This window comes from Strix aluco, chromosome 3 (assembly GCF_031877795.1).
Source record: "Strix aluco isolate bStrAlu1 chromosome 3, bStrAlu1.hap1, whole genome shotgun sequence".
NCBI lineage: Eukaryota > Metazoa > Chordata > Aves > Strigiformes > Strigidae > Strix > Strix aluco.
Window position 1 is genome coordinate 39,832,012 of NC_133933.1, and position 25,245 is coordinate 39,857,256.

The following is a 25,245-nucleotide window of genomic DNA, read 5'->3' on the forward strand; positions in this document are numbered from 1 at the left end:
GCATGACTGGTTTGGCAGAACTGAAGCTGTTTCATTGCTTCCTGTTAGGCAGAATCTAAACCATGTTGGTTTAAAAAAGTAAATCAGGTATCTCCATCTCCAAGCAGTCTCATGTTTCTTATGGAACTCCCCTTACTTTGATCATTCCTGTTGTCATGGTTTGGCCAGCAGCCAAACACACATAGCCACTTGCCTCACCCTCCCCCCACTCAGGGGATGGGAAGCGGAATTGGAGGGGTAAAGGGAGACTCATTAGGTTGAGATAAAAACAGTTTAATAATTGTAATAAAGTAAACCAATAACAATAATAGAAAGTATAAACAGGTAATGCACAATGCGATTGCTTACCGCCTGCCGACTGATACCCAGCCTGTGCCCGGCTAGTGATCCCAAAATACCAAGATCCCCCAATCGCAATCGCAGAAGCGAGAGAGAACCCCCTCCTTCCCGGCCACCCCTTTATATACTGAGCATGACATTGCATGATATGGAATATTTCATTGGCTAATTTGGGTCCGGTGCTCTGGCCAGGCTCCCTCCCAGCTTCTTGTACACCTGCACACAGGCAGGACATGGGGAATTGGAGAGTCCTTGATCTCTTAGCAACAACTGAAAACAGCAGTGTATTATCAGCATTCTTCTCATACCAAATCCCATAATGAATCTAAAACACAGCACTATTCTAGCTACTAAGAAGAAAAATTAACTCTATCCTAGCTGAAACCAGGACACCTGTATTCTAGTGCCATATTCTAGAATGATGTGAGGTGTAATTAGTTGAGCATAACCTGCCAGTAATGACATGTTCTGTACTGAGTATGTGTCCAAGGGAAGGTCTGTGCAGAGGCAGTTAGCTCAGGCCTTCTCTGCTGTAGTTTTTTCAAAGGCAACTTTACTTAGCTCTGGTCTAGCTCTATCAATAATAAATAATGATAGTGGGAATTCTACTATAGAAAGTGTTTCTATAGTCACTGGTGTTTTTAGCGTTATGTTGCGCTTATCTGCTGGAAGCAGCATGAGGTGAGGAAAACTTTCGAAAACATCACTGCTAGGAAAATCTTTGTTTACACTGTTTTATACTTTGGTTCGTGTTGTTACTAAAGCTGGAAAGCGCCAGAAATCCAGACACTTTTATTAAGAAATTCCTGGCACTGTTTTTTATGCAATGTTTGTTTAGCTGCTTCTCCTCTACAAAGAAAGGAGGACAGCAGCAAATCTGGGACTTCTTGAACTTCTCTCTGTTTTTCCACATTCCAAAATGGTGCTTTATGAAATGTATTTTTGTGTTGAAAATTTCCCTTCTGGATAATGTAAATACAGAGCATGTTATTGGCAGCTAGGATGAAAAATGAAATGCAGTTAATAACCTCCCCTTTCTTTAGTAACTAAAACCAGTTGAAATATTTGGAACATTTGTTCTTCTAGTCTGATTTTTTTAATTGATCCATCCACCCCAAGTCTCATATATTAAGCAGAGCAGAGTCACTTGCCTTTCTGTAGCTGAGATTAAAGTTCCCTGATTGATGGGCTTGCACTCTTTCTTCAATTTACAGAGACGTTCACCGAGTCTCCGCTCTGAGTCTTCACTGGAACAGAGTTTGCGGATTACTGTTGGTAATGACCGGTATTGCATTGGCACACCAGAGCGAAGGAGGCTGCCTGATAGACTGGGCTCACCAATTGATAACCTGAGTGACAGGTATGGTCCTCCACAGATGGGGATTCAAGTGTGTGAAACAGTAAGAATGTGGGAATGGCTGTAGTGGGTGAGACCAAACATCTAATTAGGGAACGAGGGTAAGAGGGCAAGCATGTAGTGATGCTTCCCTGGAATACTCCCCCAGCCTCCAGCAAGTTGTGGTGCTGGGGATTCCTGAACAGAAGTCCCTGCCTGTGTTCATAGTAGCTTTAAACATCTATTGCTTCTCTGATTTTTGTCAGCTGCTTCTAAATCCCATATAAACTAAAAGTGCACACAGTACACTGCAGGAGGGAGGAGCTTCATTTGACGTTTCACAGCTTCAGCCACCTTTCTCTGTCATTTATGAACCTACCTAGTCCTGACTGAAAGGAAGGTTGTTTATGGATAGTGTAAAGCTTCAACTTCCTCATTTATTGGGAAGAGTAATCTACTTTTCTGATTTTTGAGAATAGTCTTGAAGAAGGCTCTAGTGTCGTTTAAAGAAAATTTATTATTATTATTTTGACTTTAAAAATGCTGCAGAATGGAAGTTAATGTAGTCAGACAGTCTCATACAAGTAAGTGTTAGAATTCTAACAGGGTCCCTTGATTGGAATTGGAGGCAAACAGTTAATGAAGAGACATCTTTTATGTTAAAAATACCACTGTGAACAGTTAAGTATAACTATTAATAGATAGTGTTTGGAAATACTTGCCTTCAGTAGGAGAACAGGTATAATCTGGTAAAATCAGAAGATTTTGTGCAAATAAAATAATTTTCTGTCTTGAATTGTGTAGTTAAAGATGGCATAGTTTGTGCCCCAGAGCATACAATTGCAGTTTCAGGTCAGCGATAAGCATCCAGCACAAAAAAAGCACTGTAACTTCCATTTTTGATGCAAATATCCCCAACTGTTAAAAAAGAAAAAAAAAAAAAAGCAAGAGAAAAAGAGGGAAGTGAGCAGAATAAGTGAATTTCCCGTCTTTCTCAAGTGTAAGGTTAAGTTTCAGCAGGTGCGAAAAACCAAATGATAGTTTAGTTTTCAGTACTGTCACTTTTATGGCTTTACCTCAATTCTCCTGGGATCAGTGTTCGATTGTAAATCCCCTGTGCAGCCTGCCGTCTTCTGAATGATATGAGTGCATATACCCAGGGAGACTACAGTGGTTGGAAGGAGCAGGGAATGGTATGTAGGAGAACTGGCAGTGCTCTGGCAAATTAAGAACATGCAGGATGGGGGGGTGGTGTTTGTTCCATTGCTTCCTTCTCTCCAGTGAGGTTTTATATTTGACCTGTTTTGTGGTTATGATGCGTGGTTAGAAGTAACATCGAGTACAGCGGCGTTGATTTTAATGTAAGAGTGAAAATGACAAAGAACTTCTGCTATCTCTGTTATAGGACCCATGGATGTAAAAAAATGGTCAGAATAGACTCCTGAGAAGGTATAAAAGTGACAGATGAATCAGAATAAGAGAAAGTGAGACCATGTAGACCTCATTTTTTACGTGACTTCCCATATTTTGTAGTGTAGGTATGCAAGAACTCCACGGGGTAACATTTACTTTTTTTTTTTTGTCCAGTCTCTTTGTGCTGGCTGCACTTGTCTGAGTGGTGCCCACTGTCCAGAACCTTAAAGTGTGTGACAACTTAGTCATCCCTTGGCTTTTCCTAAATCTTCTAGGTACTGCTTCTGACTTCCAAATTTCTTCCCTGTTTAGCCATTTTGGTTGTTTTTAAAAGACACTTTGTATTTGGTTAAGGACGTTGTTTATCATGTATTTTTTCACCATGTATTTTTTTTTTCCCCTCTGAGAGGCTGCCCTGGTACTGGAACACTGACTTTATATCTATCATGGGGCTTTAAAGTAGCCCTCGTTGTGAATCATCATTGGGTTTAATACTGGGCATACCGCATTCTTATTTGGCATGTGGTATGTTCTCAATCTCATTTAAAAAAGAAAAAAAATAGTGTTTTCTGAAGATGTCTTTCAAATTGTGAAGTAGTTGGAGCAAATAGTTCTGAATTTAGTTATTCTCAGCTATTTTTGCTAACTACTCAGAGATTTCAGGCAATCACTTTTCCAAGTTATTCTCTGTAATTTGCATGGGCTTGGAATGGTAGAGAGGTTCATTAGCGTATGAAGGAAATAAAATACCAAAGGATGGAAATCATAGACAGTTTTGGATTCTCCTGCAGCAGTGGATTTTTCAGGATGCCTCAGGAGAATTTCTCAGGGTGTGTGTTCACGTGCAGGTCCATCCTAAAACATCTGTAGGAACTTGCCCCGAGTTTCTAGGGCAGCTGGCCTCCTGCACATGTCTAAGCAAGAATACTGAATGCTGCTGACTTCAAGGTCACCCAAGCATCTTCAGTCTTCTACTTGAGCAGATTAGTATTTCTTTGTCTTCCAGAATCTCAGTTATTCTATCGCTCTCCCTGTCTTCCATCTATCCCTCTGTCAGTATTTTAAAGACATTTTACTACTATCTGAGCTGGCATAAACTATACAGAGCATCCCACCAATTCTTTCATCTGAGGTTAATCCAAAAGATTAGACCATATCACTTCAGAGACTTGGTCTGTGTTAAGCTGTGCTCTGAAATAGCATTTTTTTGGCATAATATCAAGAGTGACAGTTGGCTTGAGTATGAACAGCTCATCTGACTTCCTATTCAAATACTGTGTGTTAAGGTGGAGTCCTGTTGGTTGCTGACAGCAGAATACCATTATTTATTTCTGTTTCTGTGTATGTGAATAAATATGCAAAAAGTAAACTTACCTTACACTGGTTCTCTGAGGCATCATGTCTATGTAGTCTGTGGTCTGTTCTTGGAAACTGCAAATTCCAGTAATGCATGGATTCTGTGTTGGTGAAGGAATTGGGATGGTCACAGTGATACCACCTTGTGTCCTCTCTCAGGGATGCAATGGCCTGTAGTAGACATTGCTGGCTAAAAGCACCCAAACCAGGTAAGAGGGACATATCTCTGATGGACTTTATTTACAGAAAACATATTAAGAGTTACAATTTCTGTAAGGCAAGTAATCCTTTCCCTCATACCTGTATTTAATCTTTGAATTTTATATTTGCATCTTAGCCATTCAGAGTGTATTTGGAACATCTTTCTAGTTGTAAATGTGGTAGGTTTGCTGTTCCTTTCTTTCCAAAGTAGGATTAAATACTCCTTCTGCTTTATCACTGCAGTCAGAGCATTTGAATCGTAGGTGACACCTGGCAAGCATGCATGCAAATTATTTGCACAGAAATCAGCTGAAGGTGTATGGTGAAATACATCTGTTACTCCACCAGGTGTGTTCATGAAGCCTGTGTAGGTTTAGCAGTCTCTCAGAAAAGGGGACACTGGGGTTAGACATACCTTTATGTAGGCTGTGAGCAGCAAAATTTATGTATGAAATTTAATTCTAGCTACTTTTTAGATATTTTCATGCTTTTGGAGGGGGTGGATGTGTGTAGTTTGCTAGAAACTGGAAAAATACCATTTAATACTGTGGGTACTGGTATATGCAATATTTGCCTTGTAAGATGTGTTTGACTGATAAAGCATCTAAAAACATATGAAATGCTTTGCAATGATGCAGATTAGAGATAAATTGAAGTTTTGTGTTGGTTTGTTCTTAAATATCCATGTGTAAACTATGAAAATACTGAAGAAAAAGACCTTGTCTGTTTATGCCTGTTATTCTTTAGTCTGGTGACTTTAAAAACTGGGGCTGTAATTTATCTGCAGGGTTTTTTTAAGATTTCACCTGGCATGACTTGATTTGTTCCTTCTCAGATCTATGAAGAGACTTTTCTTAGTAGGAGGAGAGATGATTTTTGAGGATTCAGGCAATGATACATACTAAGGAGCACATTTGCTTTTCATTCTTGAAGGATCTTGCTGGGTTTTTGAAATACCTATGAGTAAAAACAGCAGCTGGTGTTTGTTTTGTTTCTGCCTGATCTAAAGAACAGTCCCAGGAAAGTTTTTAGGACTGGGGAAAAAGGCCTTAGTTAAAGCAGTATGCCTAATTGGAGGTATGTGTAGGAATTGGTCCAAAAGAAGATACTCCAAGAGATGTTAGCTAGCTATTCTGGTGGTGTGCCAGTTGCACGTCCTCTGTGTGTGCAGGGGCTGGCACAAAGGAATGATACTATTACATTTACTATCCCTGGTTCATAGATACCTTATCAAAAACTGTGCTGCTTTTTGGGTATAGCAGTTCATGTGATTAGTGACAGTCCAGTCTACAGATCTGTTGCAACAGAAAATGCTGCTAGAATTTGTGGTCCTTGTCCACAGCTGAATAAAGAGAGGATCTGGTTACATTTGCGAGTGTGAAACTGAATTGTACCTTGAATAATTCATATGAAATGTGAGCTTGGCGTCTTGCTGGGAGAGGTGAGGAAAGGGATTGTGGTCTGAAATATGATAGTAAGTTTTTTTTTAAAACGTGTAGTCTTTCTCCTTCACGGAAATAAATCCATCCTATCAGTTTTTCAAGGTTCTCCTTCTACACTGTGAGTTGAATTGTTCATGTCACTGCATTTGCAAGTGACTTCCTAGGAGGGATGTATAGTACCATTGTCTCCCTCTCTCCCCTGCCCTTTAAGTATATAAAACGTTGCTTCTGTTTAATGATGGAAATGTTTTCTGAAACAGATTTGGAAATGTCTTACTCTTGAGTAGGAGTAAGACTTAGTTTACCCTGACTCAAGTACTTACGTTTATTCTATGCTTTTCTTATACAGGGATGATATGGCTGATGGTCCAATATTCACTAGAGGCCTCTCATGTCCTCGAGGCCTTGAGAGATACCCATCGCATGAAGATCAGCCTTCAAGTCCCTTCATCATGAGACATGATGAAGACTACCGCAACCGAGATGTTTTCCTCCATCGTTCAGATTATAGTCCACATTATGGTCGTCGAGAAGAGCTGCCTCGTGGGTCTGACAGAGATGGTGACAAACTCAGGAAATCGTCCTACCCATTGAGGCCAGAAGAGAGGGGACGAGAAATAAAGCGTCCACGGTATGAAAAAGATGAGAAGATGCATGGTGTGAGTGGAGAGCATCAGAGTTTCTCATCAGGAACACGAAACTATCGCAGACGAAGCCGCAGCCGCAGTAGAAGCCCAAGCCCATCATACTTGAATGAAGAATTCCGAGAGCTTGACCGTGCAAGGAGGAAAAGAGAAGAAGAAGAGCGTAGTAGAAACTTGAATCATGATGTTTCAGGCAGTGGTTATGTGATCCCTGGCTTGACTAACACACTACAGACTTCGGAACCTCGGTATACATACAGGCCTGAGGAAATCCCATCCATGCCCAAAAAATCTATTTTGAAGAAACGAGTGGAGATGGAAGTAGAGTCTCCTATTCAGGTTCGATTTCTGTCTCTCTGTCTGTCTCTACGTTTCTACTTCCCAAAACAGTCACTTCATGATACAGAATGTTAGTTTGAGTTCTAAAATAGAAAAGCCAGATCTTCATGTTTTTCTGTCTTTGAGAGGACAGGTATCTTTTTGCAGGCCTATACGAGTTAGGATTGCATTAGAAACTTCCAATGGTGAAGGCATTTATTCAAGAATCATATATATGTAAAATCTGAGGCAGAATAAAATGTCCTTGTTGAAATTCAGCCCTGGATGCTGAGGTCTGGGCCAGCTTTTATAGAGGAGTTGAGTCTTTTTGTACTACAGGCAGTTGGTCCATTGATCAAAGCTCTCTGCCTGTCACAAGGCCTCTTTCTTGTTTCTTTATAGACTTAAGAGTGCATCCTCAGTACCTCTGACTGAAAACAACTTTGAATTTCCTTATTTTTTTTTCCCTTTGGACTGTAGGCCCACAACCCTACTTAATTTGTACCCAAACTATACCAACTGAGTCTCAAAATTAGAGCAATGGGAAGATAAGGGCTTGCAACCACTGTGATAAATCCACTTTTCTCATATTTTAGCGCATCGCTTTTGATCTGCCTGTTGTACTGATCAGTGTTGGTTTGACAGTGACATGTTTATCTCACCTGCAATACTGAGGATCCCATTCTATACCTTTTATTGGAAATCCTCTTTAACATGACATTAATTATGCATATCTGAAGAAATGACTGGGAGTAACCCCAGTGCAGTTGTTTCTACCTGTCTTAATGTGTTGAAATCCTATTTGTCTGTGATTAAACTCAAAGCATAGCCGAAATTACGTTAGGGGGTTTAATTTTAAAAGTTTCAGTTCTTATGCTTGAAAAAAGTTACAAGAAATATAATTGTGATTTTGTGTATTCTCTGAGATAAGTGTTCATTGCTGGACATGACATTCCAGAACCATTATGCAACTTGTTTTGTAGTCTTCTGTGTTCTCTTTCAACTGTATATTGTCTTTTCTAACTCCTTCCTTCAGCTATGAACTCAAGGAGAAATTAACCTGTTCCTTTGTTTGTTCTGTGAGGTGCATAGTTGCCTCAGAAGGTACTGTAGTAAATAGTAACTTCTCTCTCTTTCAGCCTGAAGGCTTTTCAAGCAGTCCAGCTCCCAGCAAGGATCTTCCACTTCTTTCTAGTCATTCATCTTTGCCCCAGAGCAATGATATGGCTCCTTTTGCTTCTGAAGTGGAGAACTTTCTCAAACGGTTTAACAAAGATTCTGTTGTGGAGTCCGCAAACAAGGAGTTGCGTGATGGTTTATACGAGTGGAGCCCGCTTTCTGGAGCTCCCAAAGATGCTTTCACATTTGAAGAGAAGTTTGGAAACTTCTTAAGTCACAAGGAAAAGGTAGAACCCAAGTCAGAGCCTGCTGACCGCCATACTGACTTCCTGCTGCCTCATGAGAGGGCCAGTCAGGATGGCAGTGGTTTCTCCCGAATTCTGGGCATGATGGCTGATTCTGTCAGTGCTCAGGAAAAGAGGAGACGTAGTTTTCCTGACATTGAGGATGAAGAGAAATTTCTTTATGGTGATGAGGATGAAGACACCAAAACTGAATCTCTCCCCATTCAGAAGCCCCCAGTAAGTTGTGGCAATGAGGTAATAAGCCAGAAAGTGAGTCCACCTCCTTCTCCTGCTCCAGCTGTCAAGCTGGATCCTTTAGAAGAGCCTAATGCTGAGTATGCTAAGATCCATGACTTACTCAAAACCATTGGACTTGACATCGGTGTTGCTGAAATTGGAAAACTGGCTGTTCGTACCCAGGAACGCCTTCATGGCAAAAAGCTGGCGTCTCGTTCTCCGGATCGTCGCTCTTCAGATCCTCGCAGACTGGATCCTTGGGACTTGCGTCGCAGCCGGAGTGACACTCGTTCTCCCGAGTCGGGCCAGCAGCGCTCAGCATCACCTCCAGTCTCTTTCCAGCAGTCTAAAGATGCATCCTCTGTCCAGAAACCAGAATATACTAAGAATAAGCCAGTGGGACAGGATATACCTCCATGTGCACCAGAACAGCCTCTTCCTTCTGTCTCTCTCATTCCTTCAGTTCCACCAACTCCTGCTAGTTTGCCGCCTACACCTACTTCTGTTTCCCAGTACCAAATTCCTAACTATTCCCAGTTCACTGCCACTCAAATGCCCCAAAACTATCCACCTCCCACAATGGCTCCTCCAGGATATGATGCATATGGGCACTATATGGCATATGCAGCCCCTGGCTGGACCATGTACCCCCCTGCTCAGCAGCCTAATCCTACACTGCCAGAAGCTCATGGTCTTCTTACTATGGCCATGTCAGCAAACCCCACGCGTCCCAACCTCCGGGTGATTGAGACAGTCTCCATGGGAAAGGATGTCCCTGATTTAAAAAGAGATGGTTCTGTGCTCGTTCATGTCCCTACCACTCCTACCCATTCCAAAGTGCCCCTTCGTTTGTCTTCACACCCTCTCAAAAATACCACAGAAAAGATGTCGGATGAAAAAAATCGGGCAGCTCAAAAGCAGAAGGTATGTTATGTATTCTGATAGATCAAAATATGTTGTACTGCTTGATTGCTGTCTTCAGGTGCACATTTTTTTTTCCTGAGTAGCTCCAGTTTAAAAGCAGTTGGACTAAATTTGCTTTTGTTAAATGTTTCCAGGCATTTGTCTGTATTACTCTGCGACAATTTTAAAAAATGTGTTTAAAATCCCCCCAAATTGTACACCCTTAGGTTATGGCTGAACAGATGAAATCAAGCACAAAGTTGAAGATCTTGGGGCCAGTCAAAATGTTACAGAAAAAACATGGTGGCCACGGCTTGGCTTTACTCTGCTGAGCTTTAAGTATTGAAATACCTGAAGGTATCCAGGTATATAAACACCTGAAGGGACAGTATAAAGAAGATGGAGCTGAGCTTTTTTCAGTGGTGCCCAGTGGCAGGATGAGAGGCACAAACACAGGAGGCTCCATCTGAACATGGTACAGGGTACAATAATACTATCTATATTAGACAGTCTTAAATACATCCTAAAGGATGTTGTCATACACAGTTGCACACAATTTTTCCTCTACATTAGTGTTAATTATCTCTTACAAGAATCACAAAATCTGAAGAACTTCAGGGAAACTCTTCTTTACTTGGTGCATCTGACAGCAGTTTAGGTTATGGGTGTTAATATTTTCCTCTTCTAGTTACCTTGGTTTGTATGATAATGGGGAAGAATGTATTTTAAAAAGGAAACTGTAGTTACATAACTGTCAAAGGACTGGAAGATTCCTGAAAGTTGTTTGAGTTTTCAAACTGGTGTCCACTCAGTCTTTGTTGTTAAAATAAGGCCATAGAACCATAGAATGGTTTGGTTTGGAAGGGACCTTTAAAGACCACCTAGTTCCAGCTTCCCTGCCATGGGCAGGGACACCTTCCACTAGACTAGGTTGCTCAAAGCCCCATCCAACCTGGCCTTGAACACTTCCAGGGAGGGGGCAGCCACAACGTATCTGGGCAACCTGTTCCAGTGTCTCACCACCCTCATTGTAAAGAATTTCTTCCTTATGTCCAATTTAAATCTACCATCGTTTAGTTTAAAACCATTGCCCCTTGTCTGGTCACTACAGGCCTTGGTAAAAAGTCTCTCTCCATCTTTCTTATAAGCCCCCTTTACTGAAAGGCCACAATAAGGTCTCACCAGAGCCTTCTCTTCTCCTGGCTGAGCATCCCCAACTCTCTCAGCCTTTTTTCATAGGAGAGGTGTCCCAGCCCTCTAATCATTTTCACGACCCCAGCAGGTCCATGTCTTTCTTGTGCTGGGGGCCCCAGAGCTGGATGCAGTACTCTAAGTGGGGGTCTCACAAGAACAGAATAGAGGCAGAGAATCACCTCCCTTGACCTGCTGGCCATGGTTTTTGTGCAGCCCAGGATACAGTTTACTTTCTGAGCTGCAAGCGCACATTGCCAGCTCATATCTAATTTTTCATCTATGTATGCGTATCTGCATTAGCGACATTTTTTCAGTGTAGCTGTGCTAATGGTACATTGTGTTGATAGGCTAGTAGAAGAGCAGCACATGGCAGAGGCTGGAAGCTTTTTTCCTTCTCAGTTATATCATGTTCCTCAGAACAAATCAGACCATGGAAGAATGGACCACTGAATCAAAGAGAGCCTCAAAAGAAGTCACTTTAAATTTTTGGTCTGAGATAACCTCTCTGCTTTTTGTTTGAGGTGTCTTAAAGAGGAGTACTTCCTCAATGTGCTACATCAGCAGATAAGTGAGCTTTCACTGCTTGCAGGAATAATAATTTCTTCAGCTGACATGTTTGAAATTTTTTGTTAATGAAACTTGGCACTTCTGGAAGAGCTCTGTTGGCTGAAGGTGTGTGGTTTTCTCCTGCCGTGACATACCCTGGTAGCTCACCTGTGCATCTTGGCCGAACTTCTAGGGCTTTGTCTGTACTACAGACGTCTTTGGCTTGGGCTTGGTCTGCACTACAAATGTCTTTTGCTTGGGCTTAGTCCACCATTTTTTTGCAGGTATGGCTTGGAGTATAAAAACACATGTTCCAGTTGATGCCCCTAATGGCAGAATGGGTGTTATGGTGATTAAAAAAACCCCCAAAACACAAAAACCTAAAAAAACTTGTGGCATTTAAGACATGGCTTAACTGTGTTGGTAGAACTCCTTCCAGGGCTTACTCCAGGCAGGATCTAGGGATCCTGCCAACATTTACATTGCCATACTAGTAGTGATTCTTTAGGGACGATGAGGCCTTGGGTCAGTTGTTGTTTGTTCAAGGGAGGAGTCAGTAGTAAACTTCAGGAACATTGTGAAGGTAAAAAAATTGGAATTTGTGTCTTGAAAAATAAAGCTGTGAAGGAAATTGAAAGAACTTTTCAGGTTTCATATTGCCTGGTTTCCTTCTGTGAGAATCAATGGAAACCAGTGAAAAGCGGATTTGTGAGCTCCTCATGCCAGAGTTTATCTTACTGACCAAGAAACAAACTTCATTCAGGTGTTTCATTTCAGACAGTTTTGCCTGCAAAATATTTGGTGATATGGTTATGATCAGATTGAAGCAGAAGCCTAAATAGTAGTGAAAATTGACCAGAGTCAAAGTAGGAGGCAAGGTGAAGGGCTGTGAAGTCTTTTGTCACAGATGAAACATGCTAGCTGTAGAGATACTGCATCAGTTTTGAAGAGTCATTTAGCATTGGTCTTGCTCACGCCTGTAGAAGATAGTCAGCTGAGCCTAAGTGCCTTGGGAAATGGTGCAACAAACAAAGCAGTTTTGGGGAATACACTGCCCAAAAGAAAAAAATCACCTTTATATAGGGTTATAGCATGAGCACATGATATAGTTACCTGTAGAGGAAGAGGTATATTTGTTGTGTTAAAATACTCAAGAACATTTTGAGAATAGTGAGCAGTGTTCTGTGACTGGCAAGCTGAGGTCTTGCAGTCATTCTTGCAAGACTGATTAACTTATGTTGGGAAGAGAAGAAAATCCAGTCCACTTCCAATCTGTTTAGGTGATAGAAGAGAGAGAAAAACTGAAGAACGAACGAGAAGCACGGCAGAAGAAGCTTTATTATCTCAAGACTGAATTGGACAGGCTTCGTAAACAGCAAGGTACAGTGCATCCCCCCTGCTTTGTTTTTTCTACTGGTATGGGTCCTAGTACCTGCTAGGAGAGTGAAGACCAAAATAATAGTAGTCTATAGTTTAATATTTTCATACTCTGGGCAATGCAGAACTCTCGAGAAGGCAGAGACCTAATTACTATATTAAAATTAATTATGTCAAAATTTGGCTGTTACACTGAAGCAAACAGTTGCTCTTGCATCTTCTTTTGCAGCTTGATAAATAAAATGAATTGCACTTTGTGCATTTTAGTGCTTCTTTAGAAGAAGTGACTGAAATAGTAACTAAAGACATGTCACTGTGCCTTTCAATTTTTCACGAATCTTATTTGGAGAAGGAAAAGTGCTCTAGACAGAGCTAACTATTTTTAAAATGTTTGTTTGGTCCAAGTAAGTACTGATTTCCCTCACCATTGGAAAATTATACTTTCAGGTTAGAATGTATGATTAACTTTTGCTTGTTTGGTCACACAAGGAAGTGGCAATTATTAAACTGATTCTCTCTCTTGATGATTATGGTGCCTCTGTTAGGGGTGTACATTAAGGCAGTCCTTATAGAGGTGGATCGTGTAGATGCTGTACCTGAGAGTCGGTTCCATCTTTACAACTTCCTAGTCAAGATTTAGATGTAGTATTTTATATTAGTATTTTACTTGTTGCTGGAATAGTTGTACAGATCTTAAGACAATTTTCCTATTGCATTTCCAACTCTTCTACTTCCTTGATTGGCTCAGGAGAGATGTTGAGGAAAAAACGTCGTGAGAAGGATGGACACAAAGACCCGTTATTGGTAGAGGTGAACAGGCTACAAGAGAATATTATGAAGGAGATTTCAGAGCTGCATAAAGAATCTGATGCAGCTGACAAGAAGCAGTCTGAGCTAGACAAAGTAGCACAAATCCTGGGGATTAACATATTTGAAAAACCCCGAAAACCACCTGTGGAAACCAAAGATTCCTTGGAAAAGACTAGCAAGTCAGAAAATGCAAAAGGTCTGGAGAAACCATCTTCCTCCAACAAGGTAAAGTCTTCTGGCTTGTGTGCTAATGATTTTCCCACTAAGAGAAGAGGGCACCGGGGAGACAGCTGCTCCCAAACATTTACTAGAGGATCATTTGATGTCATTTGTTATCACATCTCATACCCTGGTTTTGATGGTGCATGCAGGTGAGAGTCAATGTATCAGTGTTTATAATTTCCCTCACTTCAGTACCACTTACTGTTTTTGATCTTGGTTTTGCTGAGGTGTTGGTCGGATTGAACAGTATCATGACTGTTTGTAGCTGTTCGGTCTCAGTGCCATACCAGGAAGACAGACTTTTTTTCTCTACAACATTTCTGGCATGGCCTGTCAAGGAGGAATATTTGTAGCAGCGAAGCTCTCTGCAAGTTTAGACCATGTTGGTCTTCTCACTGGGTGGTGATATTAACAAATCGCAAGACTTACATACGATTGTCAGTTTAACAAGATTATTATGTACACACTACGTGTTCTCTCTTAAGAAATGTTAGTATGCATCAGTATGGTCTCTCTGACATGGTCTATACAGTTGAGTGCTGGATATACCAAAACAGGCTTATTGCATTCCAGAAGATCGTTTTTACTTTGGAAGTAGTGTATGATAGTAACATCTGAAAGGTTATGCATGTATTCAGGAGATTAATTATCCTGCTTTTCAGATGTTAATTCAAATACGTAACAGAAATATCTGATGGGAGATGGTAGATGCTTTTTTGTGTAGACCTTAGTGTGTACTTTTTGCAGAGAGGAAGATGTTAGTAGGGTAAGAAGTATTTCCTACAAGGTCACTCAAATCTGTGTATCCTGTAAACTTTTCCTTACTTCATCCTGGTCTGGTTCAGAGAACTCATTAGATGTCTTTAATCTGAAGGCTTGCTTTTGTGTTTTGTTTTTGTTGTTTCTTGAAATATCACTGAAGTTTAGTATCCACTTACTTTTACAAATCTTTTGCTTCAGTCACCGCATCATAAAACTAAAGTAGGCAACAATGTCTGTTAAATCCTACATTGCATTAAGTTATATTGCTTTCTTTTCTTGAGATATGGCATGTGTGAATACATTTTTCATTATTTTAATTTTCATTGTTTGTATTTTGTTGCAAACCCATAATGACTTGATCCGCTTTTCATAGTTCCTTATTTTAACATGGAAAATTCTGATTTCTGGCCAGGAATATTTAATATTTCCAGATACCTTTTAGTCTCCGAGATTCACCTTGTAATTCTGATTGTTAAATGAACAGAAAGATGGTGCAGGCTTCTTGACACTGAGATCGGTTGACTCTGCCAACCTAAGGGCAAAAACATATGCCTTTCTGCTTATTTGCAAGCTACCTTGTGGTCCCTTGCTGCTGAACCTGTGTCTGTGTGTTGTAGTTATGTAGCGAGTGCAGAGGCGAAGCTGGCTTTGTTGTACTAAACAGATTGTTCCTTCTGGGCTCTTAAGCACAAACTGGGGTTAAGAGTTGGCTGTCACCTATCTATGTGAGAAGCATTGTCTTTTTAAAGTTCTGATTGAGATAGTATTTTTATAGGGCATATTGGGTGGGTGTATGTCTGTAAATAACATAAACAATGACATCATGAACATCCTTTCATGCACTTCCTTCAGATCATAAGTTGATCTCATTGTTTAAGAGAATGTCAGCTTTGCTGTGTTCTTGCAGAGAGGATATATGCAAATATTCACAGGGTGACTTCCTACTCTGCTACCAAGACTAGATGGTATTGGGATATGGATATCTGTGGGGTGCATAGTGGCCTGAGTGTCTTCTTTGTTTGATTTACAATGTATGTTGTGTGGGGTGGTGTTAATAGGAGAGAATCTCTCCTTGTTTATCAAAAGGAATTTCAAGTAAGGCAGATGTTATTTAACGATTTTGAATCTGCTTAAGTAAATTTGTTCAACGCCAACAGTGAATAACTTGAAAATCATGCAGTCAACTCAGGTCTGCTAAGTTAACATGCTATTCTTTACAGACTGCCATGCAGATTAGAAATGATAACACATAATGGGCTTTCAGCCATTGAAAATGTAACTCAAAGCTCAAAATACATCTAGTACTATCATAATCTAAATTAGCAGGGCTCATTCATGATCTATGTCAGGGATTATTTGTTTTGCTATTCTGCAGTGTTAGTTTAGTATAAATTTTGGCCAGAGTCCTGAAATGTTTATGTATCACTGTATGGCGTCTTCCTGGACAAATCAATGTAAGTGCAGATACCACATGCTTAAATCACAGGATGCTTCACCTTACATACTTAGGTAATTAACAAAACATCATCTTTCTGTTATTGCTAAGCAACGAGTCTTCTGGAGAATTCAGGAACTCTCAAATAATCTGATAAAGCTGATTGAGTTCAATACCTTCAGTCAAATAATTCTTACTTCCTTTTTCATTCTTCTTTCATCCAAGCTACTTTTACAGTAACTTCTGAATGCTTCTAGGGGAACCATTTTAGGTCTTCTGGGCACTGTCTGACTAGTATGATAAATTGGAACTATTCAGATCTTTATGTGAAACCCATAAAGTGGGAAGGGTGCATGCCGTAGGGAATTTGTTCATTTGGTTCCTTGATTACCTACAACCATCCAGCCATTACATCTGGGAGCCTTATTGGAAGCTCTTCACTGTGGCCACGCAGCGTCCTAGTCGGCAATACCAGCTCTCTGAAACAGTGGAATTAGCCTGGGCGCTGAAAAGCAGGTGATACATTTTTTTTTTTTTTGGTGTGTGTGGCTTCTGCTGGAGGCAGGTTCTGAGTTCTAGAGCATTATGTCTGTCCTGCCTTGTCTTAGAGAAGTGTTTCCTTTTGTTCAATTTAGGAATCAAAAACTCCTAATGAAAAATCCAGAGGTAGAAGCCCGAAGCCATCAGAATCTTCTTCACAGTCCTCCAAACACCCTTTCCAGTTGGCCAATATTTATGAGTATTATGATGCAGGGAATCACTGGTGCAAAGACTGCAATACCATCTGCGGGACCATGTTTGACTTTTTCACACACATGCATAATAAGAAACACAGACAGGTATGTTGCAGGCTTCCTTCACTAAGTGCATTTCATATTGCTATAAGTATTAACACTAGAACATACATCGCAGAACTACATTTTACAAGAAAACCTGAAGTAATAATGAACCAAAGAAGTTGCTTATCAAATTCTTTTTCCCTAATGTTGGACTTGAGCAGTTTGTACAGCTACCGGTGTGTTCCAGCTAGTGTAAATGGGGCCTGTATTCAGTTTCTTTTGGAACTAGCATTTGATATTTGTGTTTCATATGTTTACCTGTTCTTTGCCATCATTTACATTTTACCCTTTTCACAGGTTATTTTCTCATTGTAAATTGCAAAATGGGAGGGGAAAGAGAGGAAAACATAGTTGCTGTAAATATTTGCACATTGATTTTAATGTTCAGTGTTCTGAAAGGATGTTAAAAAGGAAAAAGACAAGTGTACTTGCCTTGCTAGTGTAATATATGAGCCTGTATACCTCTGTCACTGTGCAAATAGACCCTGGATCCTTACAACAGACCTTGGGCTTCGAAGACCCAGAGTGAGACCAAACAAGACTCCATAAAACGCATCGATAAGATAACTGTTCCTGCCAAAGGTACGTTCATTTTTTTTTAACTTGGGTATCGTCTCCCTTTGCCCTCCAGCAGGTTCCAGTTGCTCACAGAAAGGAATTTCAAACTTTTATGTTATTATAGGAGTACATATACTGTATTATTAGGTAATAGGCAAATGATTTACTTTCCTGGTTGTTCATGTGGTCATGAAACAAGAGTGTAGGAAAACATAGCATGGTTCCTTCTCTTTTCTTTAGAGTTTAGTTTTTTATTTCGAATACCAGGTGACTTTTTCTTTCTCCAGTGTAGTTCTGAAGTGATTTTTGCTAACATATTAGAATTCAGAACATGACCAGAAGAGTTTGCAGTGTTTGGGCAGATCTTGTGCAGTACTCCAAAGTTTTGCAACAGACTCTTCTGTTCAATACATTTTTAGTAGAGGTGTCCCTGAAAAATCACTGATGAGTACTTGGTAGAGTGTAGATAGAGAGTCTGAGAAAGCCATATGGAAGGGACTGTAAATGATTTGAAAATGCATATAAGATTTAAAATTTGAGTGTCTAAATAGATCTGCCAGTGATCAATCTCAGTTTCTTAATCCGTTGTGTACTTCTAGTAGTGCCCACTAAAGGAGAATCTTCAGTGTGTTAGATAAGTGCAGCTGGTTCTGTAGGCACAAGGATGCAGTCTTGCCGAACTTCAGTGAAAATACTTGTGCTCTTTTTATAAACCAGGTGTTTAGTATTTGAACAGACTATGCCAGAAAGATAGAAAATAGATTAAGACTGTAGGAAATGTTAACCTACTTGAATAAGGGATAGCCTTAATATGATGGAGAGCACTAAAATAATTTATTTAATCAGTGTAATCAAGCTTCTTTACTTTACATGTTTGCTCCTGGTAGTGATGTTTCACATACTGTAAGCATAAGGAGAGCAGCATTAATTATTCTAAAAGAAACTGCTGGAGGTTTTGCTGTTGTTCTTTGATATGTTTATCTGGCTTTGTCAAGAGCTTGGCACTTACTAAGTTTCGTTTCTCTGATCATTTTCTTCGGCCTTTTCAGGCTCTGAGTTTCTGATTCCCATCACTGGATATTATTGCCAGCTCTGTCATGAATTTTTTGGAGATCAAATCTCAGCAGAGCAGCATGTGAAAAGTCATCCCCACAATGAGAAATATAAGGTTGGTAACCGGTGTACCAGGATTGAGTCATTCTTTGTGTTAGCTTCTACTTGTTCTGTCTTCTTTCCTGAAGAGTGACGTTTGACTCCTTGGAGTATATGTATTTGGTTATCTTCACTACGTTCTACTGAACTAAATAAGCAGAACTTCCCACTACATAGAGACTAATCTTTCATCTGCATGAGGTTGAAATGGCGTTTAAGTCCCAGTGTTGATTTTCAAACTCTTCTGTAAAGTGACAGCATTGCTGCAAGCCACCACTCAATTCACATTAAATTACAGAATGTGGAGTTTGTAGCATCTCAGTTTCATGGTAGGAAGCAGTAATTTGCTCCCTTAGTGTTGACATGGCACTAACTAAACAAGTCAAAACTGTTACGGAGCTTAATTTATGTATTTATTTTTCATGGAAACAGTGGCTAAAATTGTGACATTTATTTCCACAGAAATACATAGATGAAAACCCGCTTTACGAAGAGAGGAGAAATCTAGACCGTCAGGCTGGTTTGGCTGTAGTTCTGGAAACAGAGCGCAGGCGGCAGAGTGAGCTGAAACGGAAACTAGTCGAGAAACAGAAAGAAGAGAAGGATGAGAAGAAACAAAAAATAATAAAGAAAGAGGAAGCAAAGAGCATCCCGGAGCTTGGAGAAGGAACTAGTGAAACTCAAGGCAAAATAGATTCTTCTGGGCGAAAAATGGGTATCAAGCTTAAGCTGAAGAAGGAGGATAAGGAGGAGAAAAAAGAAGAAAAGAAAGAGGAATCTAAAAAAGAATCACCAAGCCAGACTTCCTTTGGGAAATTCAGCTGGAAAAAGGCTGAGAGAGAGGATAAAACCCCTGGAGGAGCTATTATAAAGGAGGAGAGTACAGAAGGAAACAAAGAGGAGAACAAGTGTCAGTCTGGGAAACCCCACGTCAAGCCCATTGAAATCAAGCTTTCTGGGAAAACTGTTATTCCACACACAAGCCCATGGATACCAGTTGTTTCCACCTCAACACCAGCAAAAATGCTACCCAATCTACCAGTCCCCACCATGATTTTCAGAAAGTCTACTACTGCAACAGTTAGCAAACCAGCACCTTTGAACACCTTTTTATCCATAAAATCCTCTGGAGCTACCACCAAACCACTGCCTGTGGTGAAAGAAACCAATGCAGATCTGCTGCTGCCACCAGATATCATCTCAAAAGCTTTTGGAGGGGAAGAAGTAATTTTAAAAGGGGCAGAGGAGGATTTGAAAACAGCAGAGAAAAGTGAGTCTTCTCAGACTTCTGATATACCACCTCCACCCACTCTTTCAGCAGCAGTCCAGCAGACAGCTGTCATCCCTGCAGATGAAGTAGCTCCAGGTGTGTCTGAAAGTGAACAGACAATGCTGGCAATGCCAGTGAGACCCCCTCCACCACCACCTTCAACTGCTTTCAGTGAACAGGCAAAAAAAGTAGAGAAACGAAACTCTTGCTTGGCCACAGCCAATGCTAAAGATCTCTATGATATTTTCTATAGTAGTGGTGGAAAGGGTTCAGCTGACAGCAAGCTTGCAAGTTCTGCACTTCCAAATGGAGAAAACTGTAATCTAACAAAACCTGCAGACTTATCTGCAAACCCTAGAACAAATAATAGCTCATCCTCCTTGAAAGAGGATTCTCAGAATGTGGCTGCTGAAGTTAGCCAAGTCCACTCAGCTGAGAGGAGCTCAGAACTGAAGAAAACTGATATTCAGGAGACTTTAATACTTCATACTGAGATAAGCCCTGATATTGAAAATGGTGTTCAGAAAGATGTAGGACAAAAATTTCAGACTCCTCTTTCAACAGATGTTCAGACTAAATTGAAAGAAGATTCCTCACAGTGTAATCAAGTAACAGGGAGTTGGATTCTTGGCAAGAATCAGGCTGAAATGAACAGAAAACCGCTTCAGCCCCAGCTGTCAGAAATGTCAGTCACAGAATTGCCAGAAACCAAAACTGCTTCTGGTATCCAGATGCCTGCAGAAATTGGACTTGTGGATATAGGAGGTAGAGAGCAGGTAGGCAGTCAGGAACTCTGTGATCTACGGAAAAAAGAGGCCCAAGAGAAAGTTGGACAGGAAGATGCAAATAAAACTGTGGTTACTAACACAAACATTCCTGGTACCTTGGAGAAAGATGCAGAGATGAAAGACTGGGAACTAAAAGCGGTAAAGCCTGAGCTTAGCTTACATCCAAAGACTTTGTTACCTGAAGCACAGAATGAAATTCAAAATTTGGGAAATTCCCATTTGGTAGAGGAAAAGTTAAGTGATAACTGTAGAACTCACTCAGAAACTGATAGTCCAGATTTGCTCTGTGATTTTCAAAACACTTCAAAAGAAAAAGCTTTAGTAGCAGTAATGACAGAGCAGAATTCTGTTGATGCCTCCTTAAAAGATGCAAAACTGAAAAGCATAGCTCTGGAAGTATCTCAGCCAGGGGACCTTGGCGAAGCTCACCGAATTTCCGGAACCCAAAGTAAGATTTCAGAAATGACAAGAAGTCCTGGTGAATGGGACACTTCCAGAACTAGTAATGGAGAAGAACAGCTCATCACAAACCGTTCTTCTTCTCAAAGTGGTTGGGATCTATCAAGTACTCCAAATGTAGAAATAAAAACTGGTTCTAATGAAGTTAGTGCTTCAGATCTGACAGAGGTACGGCCAGACAGATGTCTCGCCAACACAGAAACTAGAAGTAGCATATTAGAAGCTCAAGAAGTTCGACCTGAACCTTCAGGCCATGCAGTGTTAGATAACCAAACCCAAAGGCAGGAGGTTGCATGGTTAGTCAATGCCTGCTCTGGGAACATTGTTGAACTCAGATCCAGTGTAGAATTAGTAGTTGAAGTTGAAAAAAAATCATTAGGACACACTGGATCTGATGCAACATTAGATAATGGTTTTATCAAGAGAGATGCAAAAGAAGTAGGGACTGGAGGTTTTTCTAGAGCTCGCTCTGATCTTGTCCAGGAGTCAGTAGTTGCTTTATCAGCGGATTTCCATAGGGAGCATCTTTCAGAAGCAGCTGTCCACTCCCCAGAAACAAAGCATAAGGTCGTAAGAACCTCAGTGAGCAACGACCTTCATCTGAATACCACTCACTCAGGATTGAACACTGAGCAATCCGGAAGTCCCTCTGCAAATGTTCACATGGATGACAAGAAAGTTTTTTTGACATCAGAAGGTGTGAAACATAATGAGATTTCCTCCCAGAAAGCAGAGCTCGAGTTCAAAAGCACCGATTTCAGTTTAGGAGATACTAAGGTAAAACATGAATGCTTCAGCATCCTTACAGCAGGACTTTTAAATGAGAATACAGAAGAAGTCTCAAAACTAGAAACTATTGCATCCATTAGGCTGGAGTCTAGTAAACTTAAGAAGCTGGGCGTTGAAAAAACAGTGGATGAGACAGAGATTACTGATTTTGCTACATTGACTTCTGGTAGTCGGGAAGAAAAATTTTGCACACGGATTTCTCAAACAGCTATGCCGCAGCTGGGATTGCAGTCCTCAAATAGTGACACTACAGAAGTGGTCATGCCAGTTCTAGAAATACAGGGCATTTCTCCCATGTCTGAGATCCTTCTGCAAATGGAGGAGAGCAAAGGTGGTGCTGTTGAAATGCCATCACTGAGTTGTGATGGAGGCCGCACAGAAAGTCAGGCTTCTGGGTGTGTGGAAACTTTCCTTCCTGGGCTCAAAGAAACACATGAAAAGGAGGGTGGCTCGGGAGGCAAGGGAGTGCGCACCATCCAGAGCAAGAAGACTGAGCAAACAGAAATTGCTGACAATAGTTTGGAAGCTACAACAAATTCAGGAGTTGCTGAAAGTTTAGCAGAAAGCCCAGTGGGTTGAAGTGAACCCAGCCAGTCCCAATATTTGAGGAGCCAGAGCTGGGATTATGTATATGTTTGTTTTTTTGTTCCAGTTGAGGGTTTTGGGTGTATTTTGCATCCTGTGGTAGGATTTGACTAAAGTGAAACTTACATCATTGGAAACCAGACACATACTTTATTCTGTACATAATTAATTGTGTAAAATGTTTTTTCATGTGAATTTTTTTGCCAATTTCTTTTCTACACTCTGCTATTAAAATGGAATCTCTCGTTTATAATGCGTGCGTCTTTGTTGTTTATTTTGGGGGCTTTTATTCTTTGACCATTCTTGGATGATTTCCAGCTCACCCTGTTTGTGTCAGTAGCACCATGAGTAGCCCAGCCGCTGGGACAAGCTTGAGAACAGCAATTTAGAACTTGAGGAAATGGAGACTTGCAGAAGAGCTAAACCTGAAAATTTCTTTAAACTGTAATGCATGGTTTTGTTTACTTTCATTGTTTGAAATGCAAGAATGTGATTAGAGTTGATTTTGTTTGTTTGTTTATCTGTCTCTGTGATTTGTAATTACTGTTGTATTACATCTGTGCTTAAGCTGTTTCATTGTATTGTATAAGCACATGTATGGATGCCACATCACTAAGCAAGGGGAGAAAATCTGTCCGACTGGCTTTTGGAGAAGAAGACTAATCGGTAAGGCTCTGTGGCCTGACACCTGGACCAGACATATTGAGGTCACTTACATGATTTGAAATGGGCTTTCTTTCATTGTATTGTGATCCAGTAACTATTTGTGTTAAATCATTTAGCAGCTGACCAGCTCTGAAGAAGCAGAAGATCAGAACCCTGGTGTCAGGAATTGGACTCGCTTCATGTGATACAGACACATGCATGCCTACCCTGAATGGTCCTTGAGCTATCAAAAGCTCTAGTGTGGTGGTTCTCATTTGTATAGCTTGTTAAAGACTAAAGTATTAAATGTGTTTGCTTGGATAAATATAACATTTTTACTTGTAAATTGTTTAAAAAATAAACATATGGTGGTCAACAAGACTTTCTTCTTGATTTTCTTTTTTTTTCTTAAGGAAAGTGTTTTATTTCAATTAGTTTCTAACTCCTGTAGTAGCTGATAAAATTGAGAAACTGTAGATGATGAAGATACTCAACAGTTAGCCTGCTCAGTAAAAAACTGGTTTATTCCCAGCTGAAGTCAATGGAAGAACTACTGTCAGCATCATCAGTGGAAGTTTGTTTGAAGTCCTAAGCCCTATGTAAAGCTCGAGATGGGGCATCGGGGGGGGAACCCAAGCAGAGTTCATATTTCTGTAATCACTACCAGCGTGTGGACCTCCAGAGGAGGAAAAATCACCATTTTTCTTCAGTTTCCATGACTGTGTGTGAAGAAGGTATGAAACATTTTTCAGAGTCATTGTGGTGGTGTTCATATTAGAAATGTAAGAACTATCTAAGCTGAATTTGGAAATCTAGTATAAATGGTCAAGTCACCAAAAAAAAAGGTAATTAAGAAGGGAAGAGCATTTTCAGAAAGGCTCTTTAAGCTGTTTTTATGATGTTAAGCAGTTACTGCACTGAATATAAGAAGTCTTTGTTAGTATCATTGCCCTACTTTCTTCAAATAACCATTTGCTGTCAAAACCAAAGAAAGCAGGGTTTGACATGCTTTGATACTTCCAAAATGGAGTTGGGTAATGAGTAGAGATTGCTTAAATGCTGGTTTATAAATAAGTCCTGTGTTTCTCAGTTTTCTTCTGTATTTTTTTTTAATTATATATCTGAGTTTATTTGTTTACATTTGACAGCTAAATTTTTTTCCCCCCATTTTCTCTCCAATTTCTTCAGTGAAGTGCCTGGTCCCTTGTAAATCCACAGAGGAAGAGGGGAACTTATTTTCTTGCCTGCCTTGTATTGAGGGATATCAGTGCAGGGAAGGAAGATATTAAAGGGAAGGCTGAATTTTTCCACAGTTCTGCATTTTAGATGGTGGTGTTTTGGAATACAGACCTGCTTTCTGGTTAGTTTCCTGCTGCAGATTGGTTTTCATGAAGGTCTCAGTGCATGCAACGGCAAACAGAGTAATTTGGACAATTGTCTTCTTCAGACAACCTTATTCAATGATGTGATACCTATGTGGGACATACTCTTGATTAACTTTATTTTGGGGGAAAGGACATCAATGTAAATCCAATATCCTTGTTATCTGCTCTCTTACAGTTGCTTCTATAAGTAGTGGTGTTCAGTGCTGAACCTGACTGGCCACGAATGGAGAGCAGCTAGCACCAAGGGAAAGCAAGAGCTTTGCAAATGAGAAACTGAGAATTGTTACCCCATATTTGTCTTCAGCTTTCCAGAAGCTGAACCTTCCTATGGTACAAATTAAATTGTACTTCTGTTCATGCTGTTTATTCAAATAATTGTTCCTCTATCCCTGAGTGGAGTAGGGCTCTATCCCACACTGGAAGAAAGATTAATTTGGTCTTTTTTGAGGTAGGAGTAAAAGGTACTCCTGGAACTGCTGGAATGGGCAAGAACAAAACAGATGGTGTAGATGATGACATCTAGGCAGATTGCCAGACAGAGGCTTTAACACTGTCATGCAATTTCATGAAATGGCATATATTTTTATTTATGTATTCTTTTTTTTTCTTTTTTTTTCTTTTTTTTCTTTTTTTTTTTTTTTTGCTGTGGTTTCCAGAGGCATGCAGTAAATGATTTATCCACTGTACTGGTCCCCTGTGCTGGCAGAGCTGTAGCATAGTGCACTGACTGGGAAGCCTTAAGTTCTAGGCTGGCCTTGGACTCTTGACTCCAGATCCTCAGGAGGAGGGGTGAGTTAATGGAGGGGATTTACTTGTGTGTTTGAACGGTGCAATACA

At 40.3% G+C, this 25,245-nt stretch overlaps 1 protein-coding gene across 2 annotated transcripts in view; it reads left to right on the top strand.

Moving 5' to 3' along the window:
• Positions 1-23,404, top strand: part of ZNF318 (zinc finger protein 318) — a 27,918-nt gene extending 4,514 nt beyond the window's left edge. The window contains exons 2-11 of one of the 2 annotated variants that reach the window (XR_012622456.1): positions 1,554-1,699; positions 6,437-7,070; positions 8,189-9,613; positions 12,613-12,712; positions 13,458-13,744; positions 16,574-16,777; positions 17,260-17,359; positions 18,385-18,503; positions 18,950-23,044; positions 23,161-23,404. Coding sequence is in view for 1 of the 2 variants with exons in the window: in XM_074818225.1 (XP_074674326.1) it covers positions 1,554-1,699; positions 6,437-7,070; positions 8,189-9,613; positions 12,613-12,712; positions 13,458-13,744; positions 16,574-16,777; positions 17,260-17,359; positions 18,385-18,503; positions 18,950-22,372 (6,438 nt within the window). In the remaining variant the exon portion in view is untranslated. Of the gene's footprint in view, positions 1-1,553; positions 1,700-6,436; positions 7,071-8,188; positions 9,614-12,612; positions 12,713-13,457; positions 13,745-16,573; positions 16,778-17,259; positions 17,360-18,384; positions 18,504-18,949 lie in introns of both variants that reach the window. The other variant, XM_074818225.1, reaches the window with a different exon arrangement.
• Positions 23,405-25,245: the final 1,841 nt, after the last annotated feature.